The 22,725-nt window shown below is 48.0% G+C and overlaps 1 protein-coding gene across 12 annotated transcripts in view; it reads left to right on the top strand.

Moving 5' to 3' along the window:
* The window catches only part of CEP250 (centrosomal protein 250), a 131,720-nt gene that overhangs the window by 65,675 nt on the left and 43,320 nt on the right, over positions 1–22,725 (top strand). For all 12 annotated transcript variants that reach the window (XR_008446801.1, XM_054045820.1, XM_054045822.1 and 9 more), the window contains 4 exons: positions 7,522–7,715; positions 14,809–14,936; positions 15,133–15,302; positions 18,962–19,141. Coding sequence is in view for 11 of the 12 variants with exons in the window: in XM_054045820.1 (XP_053901795.1) it covers positions 7,522–7,715; positions 14,809–14,936; positions 15,133–15,302; positions 18,962–19,141 (672 nt within the window). In the remaining variant the exon portion in view is untranslated. The remainder of the gene's footprint in view (positions 1–7,521; positions 7,716–14,808; positions 14,937–15,132; positions 15,303–18,961; positions 19,142–22,725) is intronic.

Below are 22,725 nucleotides of genomic sequence, written 5' to 3'. Positions count from 1 at the left end.
AGACATCCAGTGCTGTTGGAAACAATACAGGGTCAGAGTTCACATGACTCTTGTGCATTTCCTACTCGGCATGTCTCAGACTGATGGTGAAGGGTGGGGTTTGCGATGACTCTCCATGTTTTCTTGGGAGTTGAATTGTCCAATGGAGAGTATAATGCATATAGTGAAGACGGTCACTTTCCACCCCAGGAACCCAAAACACTTCATAAATATTAGTGAGTTCAGCCTCACAACCTCCCTGAGAGGGAGGGACACTAGCCCCATGTTATAGGAATCTGAGGCTGAAGATTGCAGGCCTATGACAAAGCATGGAATAGGACCCAGTCCTGCCATTCTTCTAGCACTACCACTGCACCTGTCATTGCCCCAAGGAGAACTCACTGGGAAATGTTGTGTATTGCAATAGGGTCCCATTTCATCCCTGCACCCAACGAATCTGCATTTTCTGATGAAAAATTCCTGACCAGCTCTTGTTAGGGGATTTCCCCATGGGCTGGCTTGAGCAGCTTTGCAGTCTCATGACACTAGGGTAGTGGAATGCAAGGTTGTGTACTAGGTCCAAAATGTCAGGAAGCATAAGGAATGGAATAGAAAATATGGAAAATGTAATGCCCTTGTATAAATCAGCCATCCGGCCTCCACTAGATAATGTATGCAGTACTGGTCACCCCATTTCAAAAGGATATTGCACAATTAGAGGGGGCTCTGAAAGAGGTAATGGTGAGAGCAGTTAGGGGCCTGGAAAAACTCCTATAAAGAGCCGTTGAGAAGATTGGCATTGTTTACATTAGGGAGGAGACATCATAAGAATATATAAAATACCGAATGGTCTAGAGAAGGGAGATTTAGTCACCCTGACTCCTAACTCAAGAACAAGGGCAGATTCAATGAAATGAGACAATGGTAAATTGATAAAAGGAAATGCTTTTTCATACAGCGTGTATTTAGAGTACGGAACTCCATTGCCACAGGATGCCACCACTGAGGCCAAGGACTTAGCAGGATACAGAGAGGACATTTATATGGGTGACCAAAATATTGAGAGTTAGAATAGTAACTACTAAGAAAGGAAATGGAAGGGCTATAAATCTGCTTGCATTGGGGCTGAAGCCAGTCTCTAACAGTTCTGGATTTGGAGGACAGTCCCCTGGGGGGATTATCCTATGGGCAGGGATTCATGCACTTTTCTTTGGTGTGTCTTGCACCTTTCTCTGAAGCAGCTGGTATTGGTCAGTGTCAGAGATAGATAGGATAGTGGCCTGGTTGGACCATTGGTTGATCCACTCTGGCAATTCTTGTGTTCCTACAGATTATTTTGGCCCTCTGAATCCCATGGGCCCTTGCTCCTCACTTACCCTGCCTGCAGCTCCTGGGAATGATTTATAAATGCCCATGCTTTCTAGAAGAGCCTCCATGCCAAGGGTAGCTGGCCTTAAGCAACCTTTGTTATTCATTCCAAGCTGACCAGGATGATACTGCTGCCTCGTGTCTTGACTTATTAGTTAGTTCCTTCGGGGTACCCTGCCTTGATTACTTGCTATAACTGAATGCTTATCTTGTTGTCTGTTATAAATGACTTGTCATTTACACCTTGTCCTCTGTCTCTGCTAACCACTCTCCAGCCACCACCAGGCTTCCTTCACTCATCTTCTCGATCCACTCCTCACTTGTCCTCATCCAGTTCTCCCCTTCCCAACCTCATTCTCACAAATCCTCTTACCTTCTCCCTGTCCTGTCTTCAGCAACATGTCTCCTAGGCCATGCCTTCCTCCTATCCCATCATCACCCTCACCCCACTGGCTGCAAGCTGAGCCACCCCATTTCATAGAATCATAGAAGATTAGGGTTGGAAGAGATCTCAGGAGGTCATCTAGTCCAATCCCCTGCTCAAAGCAGGACCAACCCCAACTAAATCATCCCAGCCAGGGCTTTGTCAAGCCAGGCTTTAAAAACCTCTAAGGATGGAGATTCCACCACCTCCCTAGGGAACCCATTCCAGTGCTTCACCACCCTCCTAGTGAAATAGTGTTTCCTAATATCCAACCGAGACCTCCCCCACTGCAACTTGAGCCCATTGCTCCTTGTTCTGTCATCTGCCACCAATGAGAACAGCCGAGTTCCATCCTCTTTGGAACCCCCCTTCAGGTGGTTGAAGGCTGCTATCAAATCCCCTCACTCTTCTCTTCTGCAGACTAAATAAGCTCAGTTCCCTCAGCCTCTCCTCTTAAGTCATGTGCCCCGGCCCCCTAACCATTTTCGTTGCCCTCCACTGGACTCTCTCCAATTTGTCCACATCCTTTCTGTAGTGGGGGACCCAAAACTGGATGCAATACTCCAGATGTGGCCTCACCAGTACTGAATAGAGGGGAATAATCATTTCCCTCGATCTGCTGGCAATTCTCTACTCTGCACTTGTCTTTGTTGAACCTCATCAGATTTCTTTTGGCCCAATCCCCCAATTTGTCTAGGTCACTCTGGACCCTATCCCTACCCTCCAGCATATCTACCTCTCCCCCCCACTTGATGTCATTTGTGAACTTGCTGAGGGTGCAATCCATCCCATCATCCAGATCATTAATGAAGATGTTGAATAAAACCGGCCCCAGGACCGACCCCTGGGGCACTTCGCTTGATACCGGCTGCCAACTAGACATCGAGCCATTGATTGCTACCCGTTGAGCCTGATGATCTAGCCAGCTTTCTATCTATCTTTGTACTCCATTCATCCAATCCATACTTTTTTAACTTGCTGGCAAGGATACTGTGGGAGACCATATCAAAAGCTTTGCTAAAGTCAAGTCCAACCCCAAACCCTCCCAGTTTCTTTTCCCCAAGGCTACTTGCTTCACTCTACCACCAACCCTCAACTTCCCAAGGCCTGGGTCTCAAGGGAAACTCCTACTCCTCTGTGTACTTTACCCAGCTGTCTGTGGGGCCTCCTCCTAAGCTCCTTGGACAGAATTCTTCTAAAGCCACTTGCAGGTCTTTTGCCTGGAGAGGCCTCGAACTTCTGCTTCTGTCCATGTCCAAAGAGAGATCCACAGCAATTCTTGCTCCCTCCCTCATCATTCCTTTACTGAAGTGAGAGAACCCTTTATAAAAAGTCTAATTTTCCAGCATTCTTTGCTGGAAAGCCTACTGCTCCCAAGATTCCATTTATTCTGGGTTGTAACAGAGCAGAGCTGTAGCCGGCCTTAAAGGGCCATCATGCCCTGTTACAGGTGGAAATGGAGCATCAGATGTACCTGTTTTCAAAATTCACCGGTAAACTTTTAGGAAAGGTGGTAACACAACTTTGATTACGTGGGAGCCCTTCCTCAAGCCCTGAGGAAGAAGAGAAGAGAGAAGTCAACAAACAGACAGTTTAAACTGACACTGAACTAATTTTAGTTTAGTTTATCAAAAAGAAAATTTGTGAGCATCATGTGTCAATGGAGTAGAATGGGGAATTTGTCTTCACTTGTTTGATTGTTTCATAATCTGCTATACTAATTTTGGGTATTATAATATAGGATAGGTTTGTTATCTTATTTCATTTTAAGGCCTTTTCTTTGTTTGATAATCTGAGGTTTTGTGTACTATGCTTTGTTTGACAAATACCCAGCTGGGGTGCTATGATGAAAGAAAAGCTAAATAGCTTGGATTAGTGTCCAAGCTTGGCTGTCTGTTGGAAATGTGTAGGAGGAATCTGATCTGTGCAGCACTTATGGACAGGACTATGTTATAAATCAAAAGCCTTGTTGGTGCAGGCACGTTTGCAGTCTACCATCTCCCCACTTTCATATCTTGGCCACATCAAACTGATTTTCACAGAGTGCTGGAAAACACTTCTCATCCGCAAGAGCTGTTTTCCTGCCAAATCTAAGCTATTTACACCCAGCCACTTAAAAGAAAAGTGGGATTAAATTGTCATTTTTTAAGAATGGGAAAGCATATTTATTTATTACTCTCGTCGGTCTCACAAATGCCTAAACTGTCTTTGCTCAAACTTTTCAAAAAGTCACCTTTGGGCATACTTCGACCAGGACTCTCAAAAGATTTCAGTTTGAAAGGTGAAAGCTTTGGAAAGTTTAATACAGGATCTTTGCATGGAAACACTTAGGCAGCCTTCGCCCTATGTGTTGGTAGTGCCTGAGCTAATGTTAGAATTGTCTAATATACAGGTTAAGGAAAGAGTGTCTGTACTTCTGGGTATAATGCTTAAATTATCCAAAAGTATAAAGTCTGATTTAAAAGTCATAAATACATATAATATATAATCTGCAATAACAAATTAGGGTTAATAAATTCAGTGATACAGTTAAAAGTATTAGCATCCAAATATTTGGGCACATCACTCATAAGAGGTTATACTAAGGGTATGTCTACACTATGAAATTAGGTCGATTTTATAGAAGTTGATTTTTTAGAAATTGATTTTATACAGTTGATTGTGTGTCCCCCCACTAAGCGCATGAAGTTGGTGGAGTGCATCCACAGTACTGAGGCTAGCGTCGACTTTCGGAGCGTTGCACTGTGGGTAGCTATCCCACAGTTCCCGCAGTCTCCACTGCCCATTGGAATTCTGGGTTGAGCTCCCAATGGCTGATGGGGCAAAAACATTGTCGCGGGTGGTTTTGGGTACATGTCATCAGGCCCCCCTCCCTCCGTGAAAGCAACGGCAAACAATCGTTTCTCACCTTTTTTCCTGGGTTACCCATGCAGATGACATACCATGGCAAGCATGGAGCTCGCTCAGCTCACTGTCACCGTACGTCTCCTGGGTGCTGCTGGCAGACGCGGTACTGCATTGCTACACAGCAGCAGCTCCTTGCCTTCGCGGCAGCAGACAGTGCAGTACAACTGCTAGCCGACGTTGTCATCTCCTGGGTGCTCCTGGCCGACCTCGGTGAGGTCGGTCAGGGGCACCTGGGCAGACATGGGTGCTCCTGGCCAGCCTCGGTGAGGTCGGTCGGGGGCGCCTGGACTAGGGTGACCAGACGTCCCGATTTTATCGGGACTGTCCCAATATTTCCTTGTTTGTCCCGCGTCCTGACCGACGTGCGGTCGGGACACTGGACAAACAAGGAAATGCGCCAGAGCCTGGAGCCCGGAAGTGCTCGCACCCCCCCCACGCCCCGACTCCACCCCCTACTCCCCCGATTGGCTGGCTCCCTCCCCGAATCCCCGCCTCTTCCCCAGGCTCACCATTCCTCCCCCCTCCGCAAGCGCTGGAGGGAGGCCCGGGAGACTCAGAGGGAGCGCGGGGCCGGGGTGAGTAAGAGTCCGGCCTGACCCAGTGCAGGCAGGACTCAGTTGGGTGGTAGGGAGAGGAGGGGGGCGGCCCGCGGGGCCAGGCGGCGGCTGTTCTCCCCCCTGGGCAGCGGGACACGGGAGCAGCCGCTGCTGCAGCTCCCACTGCCGCGGGGGAGGAAGCGGCCATGGCGCTTGGCGTCTGCGGCTCTGGCGCCCGGGCCCGAACCCCCCGAGCCGGGGCCTGCTGCAGGGACCCAGCAGCACGCACGCTGGGCCCAGCCCCTGGCCAGTTGCGTCTGGGCTGCTGCCCAGCTGGTGCTATCCCGCGGTGGCCCCGGGGCGGAGGCATCGGCAGCTCAGCCCCGTTCGTTCCCCTACGGGACCCGAGCGGGACGGGGGGGCTGGGGCCTGCTGCCCCTGCTCCGGGGCCGCTGCGGGATAGCACCAGCTGGGCAGCAGCCCAGACGCGACTGGCCAGGGGCTGGGCACAGCGTGCGCGCTGCTGGGTTCCCGCAGCAGGCCCCGGCTCGGGGGGTTCGGGGGCGCCAGAGCCGCAGCCGCCAAGCGCCATGGCCGCTTCCTCCCCCGCGGCAGTGGGAGCTGCAGCAGCGGCTGCTCCCGAGTCCCGCTGCCCGGGGGTGAGAACAGCCGCTGCCTGGCAGCGCGGGCCGCCCCCCTCCTCTCCCTACCACCCAACTGAGTCCTGCGTGCTCGGGGCCAGGCCGGACTCTTACTCACCCTGGCCCCGCGCTTCCCCTGAGTCTCCCGGGCCTCCCTCCAGCGCTTGCGGAGGAAGGGTTTTTTTTTTTTTTTTTTGGCCCTGCCCCCCCGCCACACCACACCCCCTCCCCCCCCCCGCGTCACCCTCCCCCTGCATCCCGATATCTGGTCACCCTAGCCTGGACATAAATGGGAGTGACTCCAGGTCATTCTCTTCAAGTTTCGTCTAATGGAGATTCAGTCCTGCGTGGAATATCATGCGAGCTGGAGGCTTTTGCCTTAGGCTGCTCTCCCAGCCAGCAGCACTGCGCGGTCGCACCTACCCCAGCCTACCCCTTGCTCCCATGGCTCATGAAGCCTGGATAGTAGTAAGGAGCAGTTCAACTATAGGCTGAACAAGTGCAGAATGGTGGTAGAATGTGCCTTTGGACGTTTAAAATCTCGCTGGCACTGTTTGCTGACTAGGCTGTTTGTGATTAGAAGGCACGCTGTGCATCACAGAGGCTTTGAAAACCAGTTTCATGACTGGCCAGGCTTCGGTGTGACAGTTGTGTGTGTTTCTCCTTGATGCAAATCCGCCCCCTTTGTTGATTTTAATTCCCTGTAAGCCAATTTCCAATTCTGGGACTCCATGGTCACCTCTGCTGATGAGATCTGCACGATCACCTCTGAGCTTGCCACGCTGGCCAAACAGGAAATGAAATTCAAAAATTCGCGGGGCTTTTCCTGTCTATCTGGCCAGTGCATCTGAGTTGAGAGTGCTGTCCAGAGCGGTCACAATGGAACACACTGGGATAGCTCCCGGAGGCCAATACCATTGAATTGCGTCCACACTACCCCAAATTCGACCCAGCAAGGTCGATTTCAGCGCTAATCCCCTCGTCGGGGAGGAGTACAGAAATCAATTTTAAGAGCCCTTTAAGTCGACAAAAATGGCTTCGTCGTGTGGACGGGTACAGGGTTAAATCGATCTAATGCTGCTCAATTCGACCTAAACTCATAGTGTAGACCAGGGCTAAGAGTAGATTATGGAAAGCAAATATAGCAATGAGTGTAGATTGTCCCTCAGTAATTGAGAATTTAGGGTAGGTAAATACAATCCATCACAGAAGTATTTCAGTTACTTTCCTGACTTCACTTCTCAATGGCACTCCAGCTCATCTCTCCTGGTATTGCCGATGTCTGGTGATGTGTTCTAAATAGTCGATGTGTCCCTCGACTACCTGATGGAGTCCAATACCATGAGTTGCCACATCAGCTGAGCGTAGCACTGATCAATTCCACATTCCCACAACACTCACGCATTACTGGGGCCCCATGCACCCAGGGACCAGAGCTATAGTACTATCCCAAGCAACCCAATATGGACATAGACATCATTTCCAAATTGTCATTTTCAGGCCTGGTTGTCTCCTGGTACATCAGTGCAGAGTGACACCATGAAGGGAGATTATCTCAGTCCTTCAGCCTTTCTCCTCTGGCTAGCTCAAGAGTGAAGCTGATGAGTTCTGGAGAGTACCTTGGCTAGTAGTAGGAGCCCGTTTCCTCCTTTCCCCCCATTTTCAGATGTGTCGCCAGGAGGAGTCATCCAGCACTGACTTGGAGAAAACACGGCTGGAGTCAAGTCACCGTGGAGATGCACTGGCTAAAGTATCCAGAGAAAAGGAAGCCCTGGTGCGTGAGAAGGCAGCACTGGAGGTGCGACTAGGGGCTGTGGAGCGGGACAGACGTGGCCTTTCAGAGCAGCTGGCAGAGCTCAGGTGAGGTTGGGGAAAGGGCCTTGTGCAGCACACAGATATACTTGTTGGATCTAGTTGTAATGTCACTCGGCACTGAGTAGCTGGAATAGTATAGGTCGACTTACCCCCATAGTGAAGACATGCTCTGAGAGAGTGCTTTCCATCTGAGGATCACTGTATGTTTTGCAAACAGCCTCACCACCTCTGGGAGGTAGGGCCATTTTAATATCCATGTGCCAGGGCCAGAGTTCGCTCAGCCGCTCATCAGGAGTCACAAGAGAAAACCCGAAGTCCCAGTGAGGATTTATTTTTGGTGCAAGTTTAATAAACTGAAGCAGAAGTATCTGCCCATGTCCCTTTCCTGCAGCATGGTACTGTGTAAACTTCAAAACAATCCAGTATAATTCTTCGATATCTGGTTCCTCAGCTCTGACAGAGTGAGCTGCCCCTGGGCCATCTTCTTTGGCACAAGCTGTTTGCTTGGATTATCGGGATTGTGGAATGGAGTCTGAGGTTGAGTTTTCTGCAGGCTGCACACTTCTGTTGATTGAGCAGACATCATTCCCTGATTACAACACCATGGATTTTGGAGCGGACACTTCTGGATCCAAGGCTTTGACCTGAGGACAGTCAGAGTCAGTCCCACATCCGACTAAGATGGAGCTAGAGACTTATTCTGAAAGTGCTGGAAACCCAGAAACCTTCACGGATCCATTTCTATGTTTGTTTATGTTGGGAATGATGGGGGTTGTAGGAATGTGCCACAGACCGAGATTCCATTTTCCCCTTGGCCCTCTCCAGCCTCTTTTGATTTCTAGTCCTTCCCTGTTTTATGGATCCTTTACTCCTGAGCCTTGCTGACCTGTAGGATCAGGTATCAAGGCGAAATTGTTTGGTCCTGATAGAGGCCTCCCTATAGGATGGGGGAGCAGGCTGATGCCAGACACAGTGTTGGTATATAATACTCTAAATACTTTTATTGATTACAATGTAAACCCCACTCACTCCACATTCATACCCCTTTCATATTGTATCAGAGTCTGACGATTAGAACGAAGTCCCGATGGCCAGTCGAGGTCCACTTCCAGTCATAAGGCCTGGGGAGCCAGCGTTGCACACCTCTTCAAAATTAGGGCTCTGGATCGATGTCTGACTCCAAATTGCAGATATCATAGACAACCATTTATAGTCCATTCCGTCGCATCATCTGTCCTTTACCTTTGCCAAGAAAACAGTCCTGGGCAGGCTGCCATAATCCAAGGCATTTCATTTCCCCCAATTTTTGTCCACAGCTTCACAGCTGTAGCAAATACATTGCTGTGACAACACCACTGATGTTATTCCTTTTTCTGCTGATTCTTTATCTTTCCCATGGACACAACAAGTTGTTTTTCACAGAACAGTCCTTGACCATTCGCAACCTTAAATCCTCGCTTCGGTTGCCAGCACGCAACCCACGTACTCATCTCAAGCATACTTCACACACACTAGGCCTACTGGCCTATAACGTATTACAACGTATTCATATTGTCGGAGAATAACAGAGATCTCACTTTTTGTTTGGGTACAGCAAGTCAGATACTTTATTTTCTCAAACAATTGCGTAGCGGGAGAGAGCTAAACAGGTCTCTCAACAGGTAAACAATTACAGCAAGCATTTATACCTTTTGTTACAGACAATAATGAGCAACAGCTGCATTTTGTTTATACATAGGTCATTCTGATATCTTGTTTTCCTCGCTTGTTTAGACTCTAGTCTACATACAATATTATCTACACAAGGTCGCAACAACTTCTCACACAGTTCTTTCCCACTCGCCTCACACAATCCTCGCTTCTACAAATCTCGCGTTATTAGGGTTACAGTTAGCCTGACTCTTGCTAACAAACTGTCATGCATTGCAATCCCCTTCCTGTCAGTTCTTTCTCTGCTTCCACAATATATATGTGTATATATGTGTCACAACATATATGATTATATCCCAACAATATTACACTATATTTGCTGCTGCATCAGGATCAAATATCTGAGTAATCCTCTGGTCCAGAGAGAGTTTACTGTTAGTTGACATGTTGCCATGGAAGAGTATGATTCTTCTTAAGAATCTGGGCTACCAGAATAATTCAGGGAATGAAGAGCCTATTTTATGAGAGGAGACAAAGGGCTTGGTTTGTTTAGCCTAGCAAAATGAAGGCTGAAAGGGGATCTGATTGTTCTCTATAAATAAATTAGGGGGTAAACACCAGGGAGGGAGAAGAACTGTTTAAACTAAAGGACAGTGTTGGCACAAGAGGAAATGGGTATAAACAGGCCATGAATAGATTTAGGCTGGAAATTAAACGAAGGTTTCTAGCTATCAGAGGAATGAGGTTCTAGAGCAGTCTTTCAATAGAAGTTGCGGGGGCAAGAAACCGAGTTAATTTTATGATAGCTCTTGATAAATGTATGACTGAGATTAGGTGATGTGGTAGCCTTCAATAATAGGGGACTGGACTCGATGACTCAGGAGGTCCCTTCCAGTCCTGTGCTCCAATGTGAGGAAAAGGAGTATTGCATCCCGTTTTGGGCCCCCCACTACAGAAAGGATGTGGATACATTGGAGAGAGTCCAGTGGAGGGCAACAAAAATGATTAGAGGGCTGGGGCACATGACTTAGGAGGAGAGGCTGAGGGAACTGGGCTTATTTAGTCTGCAGAAAAGAAGAGTGAGGGGGGATTTGATAGCAGCCTCCAACTACTTGAATGGGGGTTCCAAAGAGGATGGAGCTAGGCTGTTCTCAGTGGTAGCAGATAACAGAACAAGGAGCAAAGGTCTCAAGTTGCAGTGGGGGAGGTCTCGGTTGGATATTAGGGAAAACTATTTCAGTGGGAGGGTGGTGAAGCACTGGAATGGGTTCCCTAGGGAGGTGGTGGAATCTCCATTCTTAGAGGTTTTTAAGGCCCGGCTTGACAAAGCCCTGGCTGGGATGATTTAGTTGGGGTTGGCCCTGCTTTGAGCAGGGGGTTGGACTAGATGACCTCCTGAGGTCTCTTCTAGCTATAATCTTCTATGATTCTATGAAGAGGAACAGGAGAATCATAGATTCCAGGGCCAGATGGGACCATTGTGATCATCTTGTGACAGGATCCCAGGGTGCAACCTGGGATGGTGGGACCGCCGTGCCCCCTTAACTCTCCAGCCTGAGCTGTCTCTCACAATGCTTTGCAAGTGACATGTAGCAAATCCCTCCAGGCGCTGTTATCACTCAGCACAATGGCATGTGGAGCCCCACACCCAGCTAGATTGCATGAATGCTTCCAGAGCCACTCATGAATCACACAGAGCAAGGCACCAGCCAAATCCCCCCAGCTCCCAGCCTTGTACCTCAGGAATATACTGTCTTGCACTGCTCGAGACCCTTTCTTGAGCAATGCAAATTTATTAATTGATTCACCACTTCATCAATGGAAAGTGCATATACACCAGCCTTTGTAAACCTGAGCAGATTTACCAAACACTTCAGGCAAGCTCATTGGTAAAGGTAAACAGTTAAACAAATGTATTGACTACAAAAGATAGATTTTAAGTGATAGGCAAAAAGTCAGAGTTAGCTACCAAAGAAAAGAAAATATAAGCACGCAATCTAAAGTCTCAACCCTATTAGATTGGGCAACATCTAGATTAAGATATCACCCCACTGGATATTGCAGTTCATAGTACATAGGTTTTTCTCTAGAAATCTGGGCCAGTCTCCTCTGTTGGAGTCTTCAGTCTTCTGAGTGTCCTTGTTGCTTGCAGCATAGGTGGGGGAAGGAGAAAGGCCAGGTATTGGGCCACTGTGTTCTGTTTTAGACCTTTAGTCCCATGTGCTTGGAGAACACAAGACCAAGCATATCTGGTGGGCATTGCTGAGTCCCCAGGCAAGGTTGAACAATTCCCCTGGTGTGGCCTCATGCAGGTGAGTCATTGCATTGTAGCTACCTTGCTGGACAATGGCTGTTGATGGTTGTTCGACACCCGCCCGGGCGTTGGTTACTTTCCTTGCTGTTGTCTCAGAGTCTCTAGGGAGCTAACGTTTGGTCAGTTCCCCAACTTATACCATGTTTTAGTGACAACCATACAACACAATCTCATAACTTCATATGTGCCAATGATATACATATTTAGATAGAACAGTGACTTTCAGCAGATCATAATCTTTCTCCTGATACCTCACATGGCCTGATTTATAGCAATATCACAATTATATATAAATAAAGAATATGGGGGATACAGGGTGCTCCCAAGGTATAGAATTTCACACATCTAGTCCAACCTCCTGTGTAACAAAGGTCATAGAACTTCCCCAAAATAATCCCTAGAGTTTATCTTGTAGAAAAACAAGAGATAGTTACTGGACCTAGAGAACAAGCTGTTCCATCTTCTGCCTCTCTTGTGAAGTGGTTAGAAATAGTTCTTCATCCCTCCTAGGTGATTTTTAGAAGCTCCCAGAAATGGCTAGGTTATATTGGTGATGCCTTTGACTTTGAGTTGTCAGTCATGCTAGAGAAATATAATTGACTTTTGTCATTATGAAACTCAAGAATAGGGTTAATTTAGCTATCCCGATAAATAAGGACTTCCTGGAACAAGCCTGAGTTCTGGATTTACTCCATCTTCTGTATGCCCAGGATCTATATTGGGTGATGCCATGCTGAAATGTGTATTGCAATTTATCAGGCTCTATTTCCAAGTTAAAAATTTTTCTTCTGGGATTCACTTCCGCCTTTCCTGGAACAGTTCCAGAGGAGACTACAACCAAATCCAAATCCATTGTGTCCAGATGACAGATTCAGACAGCTTTTTGCTCCCTCATCAGGACTACCACTCACCCTTCATCAATGTACAAGCTAAAGCAGAGGACTTTCTGTTTGATGGACCAAACCTTTTCAGTATGAAAACTGATGAGACAATGGAAAAACTAGCAATCTGTAGATTTATATAGTCGTTATTAGACGAGACCAGCTCCCTTCCTTTGCCAATGTGATCATCAGTCACAACAGGTGATAGGGTGGGTTACAAAGATGCTTTGATAGGCAGAAGTCAAAGCACTTCAGAGAAGACACCAAGAGCTGCTGCTGTTTCTACAACTGCATCTTAATCCTCCACACTACAAATCAAATGGGGCTCCCAGGGGATGTTGGCTCACTTCCCATTCTGGAGTAATTTCCTTCTGGGTTTCTGTTTGGGTACTGACTTTCCTTCTTCCTTGAAGCACAGAGTACAGTTACTAATGGGTCCTTGAGATAGTAGAATCAGGTTATGCCATTCATTTGCACTCAGTTTCCCTTTCTGATCCCTTTATGGGCATCCTTGTCAGGAGAAAGTGCTAAGGGATATAGTCCCATCATTCCTCAGTCTAGGAGCTATAGAAGTGATCTTTCACCAGTGCTTGTTTCCAAAAAGCAGACGTCTTTGTTCCATATTGAATCTTCAAAAACTAAATGAGTACATCAGAAAGTTCAAATTTTGTATGGTGATTTTGACTTCTGTGATTTCTTCCCTGAGTCCAGGAGATTGATTTGTGGCTTTTGACGTCAAAGACATCTAGTTTCACACATCCATCATATCAGTGCACAGAAATTCTTGGATTCTGTGTAACAGCAGTTATCCATCCAGAGCAGTTCTCTGGTATTGACTACGGTCTCCTTACAGCTTTTGATACTCAGAGCTGTTCTTTGTGTATGCGTCAGTGTGGACCCCACACTAGGTGCGCTGTGACCTTGTGCACAGAACCAGATATTTTTGAAGAGCACTGTCAATTAGAGGCTACACATGCATCCTGTACTGCCGCAATGCTGCTTTATGAGGCTATAAAGGCCAGGGTGTCCACAACCCTCACACAGTTCCCTCTTACTGCTTCTGGCAGTGAGACAGAACTTAGCTGGTATCAGACCCATGGACTTTAGCTCCAGCTAAATTTCTCAAAAAAAAAAAAAAAAAGTCCTTCAAATCTTCTGAGATTCCTCAGAACCATCTTCATTATTTATTTTTGTTCCATAGTCTGTTCTAGCACTTGTTGAACCAAAAGCTGCCTGCAGACCCTGGTGTCCAGGCCCCCCCATACAAGGGCCCCCTGCATAGGCTCCTAGAATGGGAAATTCAAAACCCACAGGCTTTAAGCCTTGTCTGCCCTGCAATGAGCTAATTCCTCTGAAAGATGGGCCCTGCAGATGCCTATTCTCTTTGAGAAAGTCTCATGTCCCAAGCCAGTGCTCTGTCTGCCTCTTCTCTGCAAGAACTTGCAAGTCAAGGGATACAAATCTGAAACTCCATCTTCTGGAGCAATCTATGAGAGTGGCATCTGATCCAGAAAAGCCAAGCTTGAAGACCCCTTTGATGGCCAAACCCACATCTTTCAGCACTCCATCTAGCAGGCAGGCAACTCTAAAGACCTCTGCAGAAAAAGAGGCACCGAAGCTGACCTGGCGCCGGCATCAGCATTGGCACTAGTATCAACCCTGGCACTGAAGTCATCAATGGCCCCCTCCATGATGATGACACTGGTCACAGATTTGTCAGGGACAAGGTGGGGGGCCCACTTACACCACCTGCAAATGCTAGGCTTGTGATCCCAGGATGATCTCAAGCGCCACACAAACGTTTTTGAACCGAGAGCCATCAAACTGGTTTGGATAGCATTCCCACCAGTCCTCCAAAATGCCACAGTGTAGGTCCTGATGGACAACACTTCGGCAATTACTATATAAACAAGCAGAGAGGCACTTGATCATTTCCACTGTGCAGGGAGGTGATGGAGTTCTGGGAATGGTGCCATCAGCATGGAAATGGACTGCATGGAAGTGGCCCATTAACTTCACTTTACCTGGAATGGCCCCTTGAAATATGTGTTAACTACTTACGATAAACAATGTGTTCCACCATATATATAGCTGTGACATTCTGTGTACAGAATCCAAGACCTGAAGAATAGCTCGGTGTAAGTTCAGAAGCTTGTCTTTCTCATCAACGGAAGTTGGTCCAATAAAAGATATTATCTCATCCACTATGTCTCTAATATCTAGGGACTGACATGACTGCAGCTACCCTGCAAGTGCAAGAGATTCATTATTGCTCTGTATTTATATCCTGTAGATCAGCAAAGGAGATCTTAGAATCCAGCCTGTTCGAGGCTCAGCAGCAGGTGTCTCAGCTGGAGGTCACTAGGGGTCAGTTGGAAATCAACGTTCAAACAGTCATCCAGGCCAAAGAGGTGATACAAGGTAAGAAGCTGAGAAGCACAGCCCACCGGAGATGCCCCTTCCGTGGATGGGGCAGAGGTGCCTCTGGGGAATGAGAGATGGACATGGCCCTTTCACTGTCTGGGACAGAGAAGGCCCTGGCATGGTGCAGCTGAGCACTTAATAGCTCAAGGAAGTGAGAGGGGTTCAGACTCTTGCTATGTCTCCTCTTCTGCAGGAGAAGTGAAGTGCCTTCGTTGTGAGCTGGAAACAGAGAGGTCCACAATGGAGCGGGAGCGGGAGGATATGGCACAGCAGCTCTCACGGACAGAGCAGCAATATCAAGATACCCTTAGCCTTCGGCAAGCTGCGTATGAGGAGGAAATGAACAAGCTCCTGCAAGAGCTGGTAGGTGGTAGGATGGCCAATGTCAAAGGGCAAACCCAGTGGGTTTGAATGGTTAAGACCAGGCAAGCCCCTGGGCCCATTTTAATGTTTTCATTAATGTTTATTGCTCTCCTCAGACACTGTACTGACCCTCCCTGTACAATGTTTGCTACTGCAACCTTGTATGATTTACTAACAACACCTTGTATGCTGGATTCCATTCCACTGCAAGACAGCTAGGACGTTCCAAAGCTCTAAAGTTTTGTTTTGTCTCTTTGAGAGGTGCATGTGCTTCATATACAGACTCGCTGCCAATACATGGCTATGTTCATACAATTACTTTGTGATCATGATTGTGGTGGTGACAAAAAATAGAAGGCCACTAAGTACAGTAAGAATGAGAGTGTCAATGCCTATTAATTTCTAATAGGAATTGGGCATCCAGATCCCTCAGACAGTTTTGAAAATCCTTTGTTACATAATCCATTCTATAGAGGAAAAATAGAAGTATATCCTGTACAGCAGATATTTGCAGTGGACCATTTTTAAGCAATCCATAGACTATGATGTGTATGCACACAATGTTCATGAAACAATGGACAAATCTGGGAAAACTTTAACCTGTTTGCAGATGCTCTTCAAGCAGAAGAGGGTGATGTTTGTGGAATAAATGTTATGAATAAGTTGCTGTTTAATATGGGTCTGTCAGTCCACCAATAGTGCACTGCATGGCTGCGTGTACAGCTGGGTATGATGATGGTGTTTCTAAAGTTTGGTCTGCAGACTGGTGCTGGTCCATATAGCTTCTCCAAGTGGATCCTGGGGCTGCTTGCATCATAGAGGCAATCAAGTGAAACAAGACAGTCTCTCAGTATGTGTTGCTCTTCAAGTAGAGCTCCCTCTCATGCCTTTGCTTGTTTGGGCTGTTGCTCTGGAGGTGAAGTTTATCATCAAGCCTTATTCTTCGTTGGGTGTTCAAGGGGAATATAATTGTGAACAATTTGCAGACAATACCACAGTGGAGGGGGAAGAAACACAATGGTGTCAAAGCCAAGCTTCAATGGGACCTGAAGAGATTAGATTGGGGGCAACAGGAAACAAAGTCATGAAGTTCTGACAAAGTGCTGAACTGCTGATTTAACCCGGGCTCTTACTCACATGTTGTTCCTAATCCACCTCCCAGCTGAAAACTCAGACCTCTCACCCAAGCCTGATAATGCTTTCCACCTGGTCTAGCTGATCCATCCTGGGTTGTAGGCTTAAGCCCGGGTGTCACTTTGACCCAGGTTGGTAACATACCAACTTTGCAGTGAGGACACAGGCTAAACCACTCAAGTGCAGATAGTCCTCCAGCGCCTTCCCACAATTCTCCCAGTGTGCCCGGGATTGTCAGATTCTCCCACAATTCACTGGGAAAGAATTAGAGCAGCTCAGCTTGGTGCAGCACAGAGAACCATAGGATGTTCCACCAGAAGTCTTAGCATCTCACATGGGTGAATCCATCCACTGTAGACACAGCAACTCTCATATGGCTCTGCAGTGTGACTGCTCACACCTGAATTAGGCCAACCCGGGTACTGATCCCCTGAGTTAACTCTGCTGTACAGACCTGCTCAGAGAAAGGAATTAACCAAGGCCCTACCAAATTCACAGTCCATTTTGGCCAATTTCATGGTTATAGGATTTAAAAAATCATAAATTTCATGTTTCGGATATTTAAATCTGAAATTTCACAGTGTTGTAACTGTAGGGGTACTGACCCAAAAGGGGGTAGTGGGGGCATTGCAAGGTTATTGTAGGGGGGTTGTGGTATTGCCACCCTTACTTCTGCGCTGCTGCTGGCCGCAGCACTGCCTTCAGAGTTGGGTGGCCGGAGAGCGGTATCTGCTGGCCCGGAGCCTAGCTCTGAAGACAGCGCCATTGCCAGCAGCAGCATAGAAATAAGGATGGTATGGTATTGTCACCCTTACTTCTGTGCTGCTGCCTTCAGAGCTAGGCCCTTGGCCAGCAGCCACCACTCTCCGACTGCCAGTTGCCACCCTTACTTCTGTGCTGCTGCTGATAGTGCTGCCTTCAGAGCTGGGCACCTGGCCAGCAGCCACTGCTTTCCAGACACCCACCTCTGAAAGCAGCGCAGAAGTAAGGGTGGCAATACCATGATCCCGCTACAATAATCTTGTAACCCCCGCCCTGCAACCTCCTTTTGGGTCGGGACCCCCAGCTTGAGAAATGCTGGTCTCCCCTGTGAAATCTATATAGTACAGGATAGTAGTACACAAAAGACCAGATTTCACAGTGGAGACCAGATTTTCACGACCATGACGCGTTTTTCACAACCGTGAATTGGGTAGAAATAACCAACCCAGTGACACACAGGGGAGATGTAAGTAAAGCTGTATCTCAGTGCCTTGGAGGGAGTTTATCGTCTCACTTTAACCCTGTCCTAATGTGACTTGTCATGTGATCAAATCTGGTTGTTTATTTTTTGTATTGCAATTTATTTATCCAGTGCTCAAGGAGCAACACTGTGTGGGATAAGGACTGGGCAATGGAAGGAGAAATTGCTCAGCATAGACACCCAAGCACAGTAGGGCAGGATGAACTAGACACATAAAACTCTTTACACATCCCCTGCACCCACAAACAGATGGTGACTTTTCCCAGTGGCTCAGTTACCTGAAATTAGTCAGCAATTGGTGTATGTGAAGAGGGATTTCATGCATGCCGTTTGTGGCTATTGTTGCTTTATGGTTTGCTACTGGTAACATGCTGCGTACATGGCTAGTTGGGGATGCCTGATCAAGTCACTCCTCTGGTCAAGGCAGCATAGGGAACACCTAGCTGGTGACAGTGGCTGGTGGTGATAGGCGTGAGTACCTTTCCTCCTCAACTCCTTGCTGGGGCCAGGCAGCAGTGGTTGAAAGTGGCTGCTGCAGGTATGCAAAGGCTCCTTTCTCAGGCTCTTCCCTGCTGCTTTTATGTGACCTGCCATGGGGCACCACATCCAGCCCCAAGTTCAGGAGGGCCCTGGGACTGGCCCTGCAATCAACTATGTTCAGAAGGCCTGACAGCCAGGGGTTGAAATTCTGCCCAGGCTCACAGATTGATATGAAACAGCCACCTGAGGCTCTGGCACCTTGCAGCGGGTTGCCCAGGGGGTGTAATAATGCAGAAGTCAGGAGGAGCCTCAGAAGAGCTGCAGGAAGCTGTGCTCCTTTCCTGATGGACTTTGGCTGAGGGAGCCATGGAATAGCTCCACACTGTCTGGCCCAGCCTGAGTCATGGGGGCGGGTCTCCTCATTCTGTATGCAGTTTGCGCTTATTATGCATTAATCAAAATGTTGAATTAAGCTCTGGGATCACAGGAAATAAGAGTAGAAGCAAATACTGGGGATGGTGATACAGAAAATCCTACAGGAACAGAGGGAGAGAATCCTCACAGGAGGGAAGGGCAGCAGGTGGAGGGAGGCAGGGTGCAGTTTCCCCTCCAAGGTCACTAGGAGTCCCCTTGGAAAATAATTGCTTCCTACAGCACTGCCAATAATGTGTATGCTGTTGATGCTTCATGTTGGTGGAGGGAACTCTGACCTGGGCCTTTGGCTGGTGCCATATCAGCAAGCTGTGATAGAAGGAGGTGGCCTAAGTCTGAAGCACCTAATGGCTCTTTTTCTGATTGTTAGAAGAGTGAGCAGGAATGGCACCGCGCAGAGCTGAAAGAGGTGTCGGAGCTCTCAGCCCAAGAGAAAGCAGAAGCAGAAGGTGCTTATGAGAAGAAGCTGTTGGAGCTGAAGCAGGAGGCTGCTACTATGCAATCTCAGAAAGAAGAGGAGCGAGCTAGGGCTGAAAATGCCAGGCAAGAGGTAAAGAGTTTGGGAGGGAAACTTGTGCATTTAAACAGCAGATATCTTTTGTCTCCTGACTGGTGAAGTTTCCCATAACACAGGTGTCTAGGCAGAAGTAAGAGTCTTCTTGAAGGTGATAAAATATCTTCTCTTTAGCATAGGAAATCGGGATCTACCAACCCAGATCAGGTGATTGCCCATGAAAGTCTGTGTCCTACTTCTGACAGTGATGGATAGTTGATACTGCAAAGGAAGATGAAATGCCCACAGCTGGGCAATTGTGCAATGCAGAGTAGGGAGTGGGGGAAATCTTTCCTGAACTGCCTAAGGCTCCATGTTTGTCAAGGAGGCCACAGAAGTCACAGATTCCATGACTTTCCATGACTTCTGTAGCAGCCGGTGCGCCTGGCTGGGGGGCGGCCTGAGCAGCTCGGGCAGCCCCCGGGCCAGGTGCACTGGCTGCTGCTGGGGCAGTCTTGGCCCCTCCCAACCCCCAGCAATAGTAGTTTACTTGGGGCGGGGGCTCCCTGGATTGGCAACTGCAACTCCCCTCCCTCAGCTCCTAGCTCCACCTGCTTCCTCCGCCCGTAGGCACCGCCTCTGCAGCTCCCATTGGCCACAGTTCCCAGCCAATGGGAGTTGTAGAACCGGGGCTTGGGGCAGAGCAGAGGCAGCACGTGGAGCAAGGAGCTGGGGTCCCCGCTTCCTAGGAGCCAGGTAGGGAGCCTGCCCCAGCCCCACCAACCCCCTCCCCCACTCCCCAGCACCCATGGCGCCCCCCCCAGGCTATTCCCCCCAGCATCCATGGTGCCCCCAGGGCCGCCCTCCCAAGCCTTCTCCCCTCCCCCCAAGTTTTAGTCAGGCGAATATAGTAAAAGTCATGGACATGTCACGGGCTGTGAATTTTTGTTTACTGCCTGTGACCTTCCATGACTTTTACTAAAAATACCCATGACTAAAACATAGCCTTACTTATGCCCAAAGGAGCAAATATGAGAGCCTTTTCATTTATCTTTGCTACTTGCATTAATAGTGCATGAGGGATTTGTACTTCACTCACCTTTATTCTGTTCTAGGATGGGGACTCCTGGCTTCTTGGAATGAGCTGTCTGCAGAAAAAGGTTCAGCTCAGGTGTCTGGGGGGGAGAAGTCAACAGAGCAATTTTCATATCTTCACTGTAGCAGGGAGCCTGATGTTAGATGAGCCATTGTAACATGAGGCAACACCTTCACCAGGCTGAGCCCAATTCTCCTGTCATTGTAACAGGGTTTTTTTCTCAGTTTATCTTCCAATTAAAGTCACTAAACTCTCAGTTAGGCCCTCTAAGCTATGTCCCAGGGCCAGCTAGGGTGACCAGACGACAAGAACAAAATATCGGGACACATGAGGGGGCAGGGCCAAAGCAAAAAAAAATAAATAAAAAAGCCGGAGTGCCGCCAAAGCAAAAAAAAAACAAAAAAAAACGGAGTGCCCCGAGCCAAAATATCGGGACAAATGGTGTCCCGACCATACATCCGTCGGGACGCGGGACAAACAACTGAATATCGGGACAGTCCCGATTTTATCAGGACGTCTGGTCACCCTAGTGCCAGCATTACTGTCCCCGCTCCTTAACCTGCATCCGGAAAACTGCCTTTTGGCCTTAATGTAATGCTCCTGGCAGAGAATATCTCGCATGGAGCATAGGATAAAGGCAACCATCTTCCCAATGCCTGACAGGGGCTGCCGGTCCAAGAGTAGCAGGAGCCAGTTTGGAGGTAGAAGTTATGTTCTTCTTTGAGTGATTGCACATGCCAATTCCACTGTAGGGGTGTGCGTGCTTCGTGCACAGATGTAGGAGATATTCTTCCCTCAGTGGTGCCCGTCGGGATGGCTTGAATACCCTCTGTTGCCACGTGCTGGTATAAGAGGGCAGAGCCACCCCCGATTCCCCTCAGGTCCTTCTTATCGTCAGTGATGGTTGTCGGAGAAATTCCAGACTTGTTGATTCAAGTGCTTCTCTCACTCATTGTATATAGTTATAATTAGTAGTTGTTAGTGCTGGATAGTTAGTTTATAGATAAATTAGTGATGGGTTTCTGGTTTCGCATTCTTTTTGGACAATTTTTTCTCTTTCAGTACTGGTACCAGTAGGATACCTTGCTTGGAGTTTAAATCCTGTGGGACCTGCTCAAAACCCATCCCCGCCAGTGACCCCCATCCGACCTGTCTGAAATGTTTAGGAGAATCCCACAGTGGTGACAAGTGCCACATTTGTTGTGGATTCAAGCCCTGCTCAAAAAAGGACAGAGCGCTGAGACTTAAGTGCTTGCTTATGGAAGCAGCACTTCGACCCTCCCACTGGAGTCATGCATGGGGAGAGTGCCCTGAGTACTTAAGTGTCGGTTCGGCGTACTCCACTGGACGTATCTCCGACTCCTTGACCCCGATCCCTGGTGCCAAAGAAGAGACTCAGACCTTCCTCGGGTTCCACATCTTCTTCTGTTGCATCAGTATCAAGGCGAGACAGAGGCAGGGACTCCATTAAGCATGTGGCAGAGAGAGCCACCTCAGAGGCATCACCTCCTAAGAAGGGTTCATTGCCTCCAGAGCCCGTGCCAAGTCCATCTAGTTTGTCCCCTGAGAGACATTTAAGGAGTCAACAAATGATACCTCTCCCATCCACTCCAGAGGCATATGCAGCCACAAGAGACTTGCTTAGCCTCTCGGTACCAGTTTCACCAGCACTGAAAACTGTCAGCCAGTCCCTGTGCCTGCACCTCATTCCTCACCACACTGAGAACCCCCAGTACTGCTGTCCAAACCTCTCAAGCTGGTCTTATCGAGAGGAAAACCTCCTATGATTTCCCCGGTACTGCCATCCCCAGGTTTGGGCTACCTCTCACTTAAGAACATAAGAACAGTCATACTGGGTCACGCAGTATTGAAGATGTTGGCATACCATGCATTTATATAGAGGCATTATGATATTTTCTGTCTTATTATCTGTTCTTTTCCTAATGGTTCCTAACATTCTGATTAACCTTCCTCCCACACATAGTGGGGAAAATCTATTGATTCTGAAGACAACTTGGCGATCATATTTTACATAAACAGACAAAAGAGGTCAAAACGACTCTGTCAGGAGGCAGTTCGCCTCTGGGACTTCTGTATAACCCACTCAGTTCATCTTGAAGCTGTTTACGTTCCGGAAAAACAAAACACATTGGCAGATCAGCTGAGCAGGTCCTTCACCCATCAACACGAGTTGGTCATTATGCTTAGATGTGGCCAGGTCCATGTCCAAACTCTGGAGGATTCCCCAAGTGGATCTATTTGTGACAAGAACCAACAGAAAATGCAATCAATTCTGTTCCCGAGGGGATCTCAACTCAGGCTCACTGACAGATGCTTTTCTCCTATCCCAGGAGAATACCCTTCTATACATCTTCCTTCAGATTTCTTTGCTTCGCAAAGTCGTGTTCAGAATAAAGCAGGACCATGCTCGTCTCATCCTTATAGCACCTGCATGGCCCTGCCAACACTGGTACACGGTCCTACTAACCCTGTCGGCCGAGCCCCATCTGTCCCTCCCCATTGGATCCAGACATAATTTCCCAAG

The sequence above is a fragment of the Malaclemys terrapin genome, chromosome 12, assembly GCF_027887155.1.
Source record: "Malaclemys terrapin pileata isolate rMalTer1 chromosome 12, rMalTer1.hap1, whole genome shotgun sequence".
Lineage (NCBI taxonomy): Eukaryota > Metazoa > Chordata > Testudines > Emydidae > Malaclemys > Malaclemys terrapin.
Note: the sequence above shows the minus strand (reverse complement) of the source record. Positions and strands in the feature narration are given on the sequence as shown.